Here is a 5,000-nt window from a genome sequence, read left to right on the forward strand (position 1 = left end):
AGGAATTTCGAAGAGGAGTTTGGTTAGGCTCTATTTTTCGTTTCGCCAACTCCACATTACGTACCACGCGAAATTAAAATAGAGCCTGATCGCAGGTTAGGGGCAAACGAAGTGTATTATGGGGAATTCGAAAATAGAGAATGAGAGAGAGCATCATATATTGAATCAGCAACTAGTTCACATTCCCCCTCATACGAGATCACTGCGTGTGCACCGAACAAGCGTAGTGCCGCAGCAACTTGTTTTGCAAGTAGTACACACGGAGCGACTTGTCGCAGCAACCTGTCGCTGTGACTTGTCGCCTAGTGTGTCTTGGCCTTCAAAGCCCACAGATAACCCTTGTTCACCCAAGACTCTCCTGGAAACTCAACAGTTTGATGATTAGGGTTAGATGTTGGATGCTTGTGGATTCCAATTTCATCCGGGACTCTGTGGATTTTGCCTAAACTCCATTCGGGTGTCACATCTCTGTGTCATAAATTATACTAATGTAATGACGGCTTTCCTTAAAGGGGCTATGTCACGTTCTTTTAGGGTGTTTAGGGGAAATATTTGGTTTTAAATTATTCCGAGTTTAAAACTCGAAAGTGGAAATTCACAAACAAGATGATTCTGAGAAAAAACGGCCTTTATCCAGGCGATTTGCCAGAAACTTGAAAACGTCGGCACGACTTTTTTCAAGATTACCCAAATGCAATCTTGCCCATTTGTGTCCATCCGTGCTTCTCTTCCTTTTGTTGTATTTCTTTCATGTTTTCAACGGTTTAATGTGGGGTTATTGCAATGTTTCTTTCTAGTTTTTGGGCATTTTGGATGTCATAACATTACAGAATTTTGGCTCACATAGCCCCTTTAAGCCAAAGGCAAGCTCTTCATTTTGGGCACATTGGGTTACTGGGAATCATGACATCTCATAGATACGTGACACGCAAAATGAGATGCTTGCTTGCTTTATTCAATATTTCACAATCTCTGACCATTCAGGATGACTCTCATAACGGGAGAGCCCGCTTCCTTCACAGCACTACGTATCTTATAACACGGGTTTGACTGTAGAATGCGCTACTTGTTATTAATATCAATGATACTCACACGTCAGTTTTCTCTGTGTATATTCTGTCGAACAATGACTCGGGTGCCATCCACTTCACTGGAAGTAAGCCTTGAGTCTTTTTGATATACAAGTCATCCTTGTAAATGTCCCTTGCCAGACCAAAGTCAGCTATTTTCATGACGTAGTCATCACCAACCAAGATGTTCCTGGCAGCTAAATCACGATGTACACACTGGACAGAGAATACGAGATAATTCGTTTTGGTCAGTATACCATTTGAGTCTCGGCGTCAGGGTGAGTATACTGACAGCACCATTGTGTAGTACATCTTATAGACCAAACATTTTAGCCCTTTCCACACGTAACCGGAGATTTTCCCCGGCGTATATTTAACAATTACTCTACGAGGGCGCGCTGGATATGAAATGATATATATAACCAACGAGGCGCGTAGCGCCGAGTTGGTTATGATCATTTCATATCCAGCAAGCCCGAGTAGAATAATTGTTTTATTAAAAACCCCAACATCACAACTCTTTTATGTTGAATTTTTTCTCTTTTGTCGGCCATTTTTTCTCGGAGCCGCAAAACTGTGTATTTGCTGCTTTGTTCATTGACCATATTTGGTAATGCAGGTATATGAGCTGATAACCTGTGTCCAGCGAGCCAATGAAAATGCTGGAAATGTGATATCCGTAGTTTAGTTTTTAATAATAAAATATATGCGTCCAAGTGTAGCGTTTTCGAATCGTATTTGCCCGTCCACACGAATACAGTTTTCACCAGTCCGCACGAACGATAAATTTCCGTTTTCAACTGTCTACAGTCTGGGGAGCGTCTTGAGATATCTTTGTTTTCGGTGGCCAAAAGCGCTGCTTTCATGTGGACGGGAAGCGAAAACGGAGGAAAACGTCTTCCAACTTCGAAAATATCTAGATACATGTAGACGGGGTCTCTGTTCCAAATTGTTTCTTTCCACCCGGGTGAAATAACCTCTTACTAACCGAGTTCGAGGTCCGTACTGCAAGTTAACAGACAAGGATCCGTAACTTACAGTTCGGACCGAGAAAACGAAGTTAGTAAGATGCTTATTATTATCTATGAGATAATCAAGTACGCGGGAAAGGAAACTAGTTGAAGTAAAGCGAAAGGTTTAAATGCCACAAAGATTGCCACGTCAAGATCCGCAAAACGAATAAATCTTCTTGTCTTTTTTGAAATAGCTGCTTGCAAGATTCAAACCGTTTTACAAGTTTATGTAACACAAAAGACACGAAAAACTTGATAGAGAATGCTTTCTCAAAAGTTCAAATTTTGCGGGCCGTACAGCGGTCCGTACTGAAGAATACGGTCCGCTAGTTTACCCAATCACAGCGCGCTTACTATCTCAGATATAATAGGGAGCTAAAGCACGCGCACTCTTGAGACGCGGACGGCAACCGGAAGAGAACATTTCGCGTACCAGGACAGTGGTGTCTCCCAGATTTTTATACTAATCATCTCTAATGGAGAAAAGATACTTAGCAATGTAAATGTGGTTGTGTGAAGACAAGTTCAAAGGGAAAACAGCTCACTTACGGTTGCCGTCCGCGTCTCAAAAACGCACTTGCTTAAGCTACCTAATAAAGAAGGATACTGCAACATAAATTGGGGGGAGACGAGTTTCGCCTGTGACAGACAATTTTTATCAGCTTTACTCTTGCCCACTTCATACAACCGAAAGCAGGATATGAAGTAAGTGACTGTATTCCTTCTCCTGTGCCTTCTTCACATAATTTTTGTTTTCACAGGCTTCGGTTACTCTCGCGCTACGCGAATCGCGTCGCGCAGGAAACGCGACGCGAAGTGGTAACATACGTTTGAGCGGTACTGTATAATATAATTATATATCACTTTACCTTCTTTGCAGCCAAAAATGACATTCCTCTGGCCACCTGGAAACCAATCATTACCAGATCAACTAACGTGAATTCCTTTTCTGGGTCGTTCATGGTCTTGGTCCACGATGCATCATAAGTCTCTCTTTTCCCTCGTAGAAAAGACAGCAGGCTACCGTGAGGTGCGAACTCCATAATAACCATGAGGCGCTTGCCTCGAGTGCAGGCTCCCAGAAGGTTGACGATGTTCTTGTTTTGTCCAAGATGAATCAGTATCTTCAGTTCCGAAGCCAGATCTTTGTACTCTTCTTTTGTGGCCCCCTCTGCAAAGACAGATTGATTGACTTGGTTGATTTTGCAACTCAAATCATCATAGGGAATTTTTTTTTTTTTACCACAGGTTCGAGTTGCTCAAAGCATGGTAGCATGGCAGCTACATTGGTATTAAATAGAAAATGGATTGAATCCAGGAGTTACATATCTCAATGAAATTTGATCATTTGGGTGAAAGAAGTCCTGAGAAGGAGTGTTGGCCGTGACTCACGTTTCGACAACCTCTACCTGACCCTTACAAACGCTTACTTAACAGAAAACCTTAACTACACACAACTTCTTCCTCTCAGGTTACAAACCTACTGTGACCTTCACTTACAAACCGGAATGTAATTGCACAAATCACCACTCACCATCCTCAAAACCAATCACATTACTTTTGCACTACCAATCACAACACAGACCAGAGCATCACTACATCCGTTTGAATTTCCAAACGTGAGTTGACTCTGAAGATGACTTTCGCTCAGGTTGTGGAAACGTCAGTCACTGCCAACAGTCCGTCTCAGGATTACTCTCACCCAGACGATCAAATTCCATGGAGGTATATTGGTGTTCTGAACCAGTCCAACGGAAATTACTTCCGGCAAAAATTTATTTTCATTTTGAGTAACGGAGTTAAAGCCTCCGAGTATGACCATGAGAGATAAATACCAAGAATAAAAGCAAAGCTCACAAGTATTATGGCTAATACCACAATGCAAATCAAGGCCTTATTTATAGTGTTTTCCTTATTTTATCAAATCATCTAATGAGAAAATTCCTAGCGATATAAATGATGAGAAGAACTGTTAGAGGCCCCGAGCAAATTTTGAGGGAAAAAGAACACATGCAGGCACAGGGAGAAAAATGTATTTCGTGTATTTTGCTTCCATATTTTTGCCTGCCAACTCCCCTCTGGAGACACTGTGCATGCATGAGTAGATGCCACACATACAGCTTTGCTGATTTATGGTACGTATATGTACAAGTTTTTGCTGACCAAGATTTTCAAAAGATCTACCTTACTTTGCAATAGTGTAAAACTGATCAGTAATAACATCAGTAAAATTCATTTTCCTTTAAAGGGAACCCCCACTAAAGCAAAAAAATAACTTTGAACACACCACAGAACATAAGGTTTCCAAGAAAAAGTGCTGTGTAAACTTTTATTATTTATTTAACGAATTCGCTCAAAGGCAGGTAATATTACAATAGGACACAAGATCCCCTACTGGGTAAATTACCCAACCCAACCCAACCCCTAAAAGAAAAAAAAAGCTACAAACCCACCCCCTTACAAGTACCCCTTGCTTCAAAAAAGACAAATTAATAATAAACAAACTGCATAAATAGTGGGAAAGCGTTTGTATCTGAAATAAATAAATAAAATTTAAAACACCCTAATTTTGGATTTTAAATTTCCCTGGCGCCGCCAACTTGAATAACTATGACGTGCTGTAATTGCGCTATTGTTTCTTAACAAAAGGTCTTTGTGTGAAAAAATAAGGGCAACCACAAGACGTCACAATTATTCAAAATGGCGGCGATCGGGAAATTTAAAAGTGAAAATAATTGATTTTTTCCAATACAAACCCTTTTTTGGAGGAAAATTGTCGAGCAAATTTTGAATGCAAACATTATTTTTTCCCCGTTTAAAATTATTCATTAGTCGGAGTGGTGGTTCCCTTTAAAAACACAGATAAACTCAAACATAATCATTCATGCACACTTAAATTCTTGACTGGCACCTTTCA

General features: G+C 40.6%; 1 protein-coding gene across 2 annotated transcripts in view; it reads right to left on the reverse strand.

Annotated features, from left to right (window-relative positions):
• Positions 1 to 5,000, reverse strand: part of LOC138000403 (fibroblast growth factor receptor 4-like) — a 51,620-nt gene that overhangs the window by 13,112 nt on the left and 33,508 nt on the right. For both annotated transcript variants that reach the window (XM_068846786.1, XM_068846785.1), the window contains exons 10-12: positions 4,995 to 5,000; positions 2,953 to 3,254; positions 1,093 to 1,286 (exon numbers count right to left, since the gene is read on the reverse strand). The exon at positions 4,995 to 5,000 is cut by the window's right edge and continues 292 nt beyond it. In XM_068846786.1, coding sequence (XP_068702887.1) covers positions 1,093 to 1,286; positions 2,953 to 3,254; positions 4,995 to 5,000 — 502 coding nt within the window. The remainder of the gene's footprint in view (positions 1 to 1,092; positions 1,287 to 2,952; positions 3,255 to 4,994) is intronic.

This window comes from Montipora foliosa, chromosome 4 (genome assembly GCF_036669935.1).
Source record: "Montipora foliosa isolate CH-2021 chromosome 4, ASM3666993v2, whole genome shotgun sequence".
NCBI classification, from domain to species: Eukaryota; Metazoa; Cnidaria; class Anthozoa; order Scleractinia; family Acroporidae; genus Montipora; species Montipora foliosa.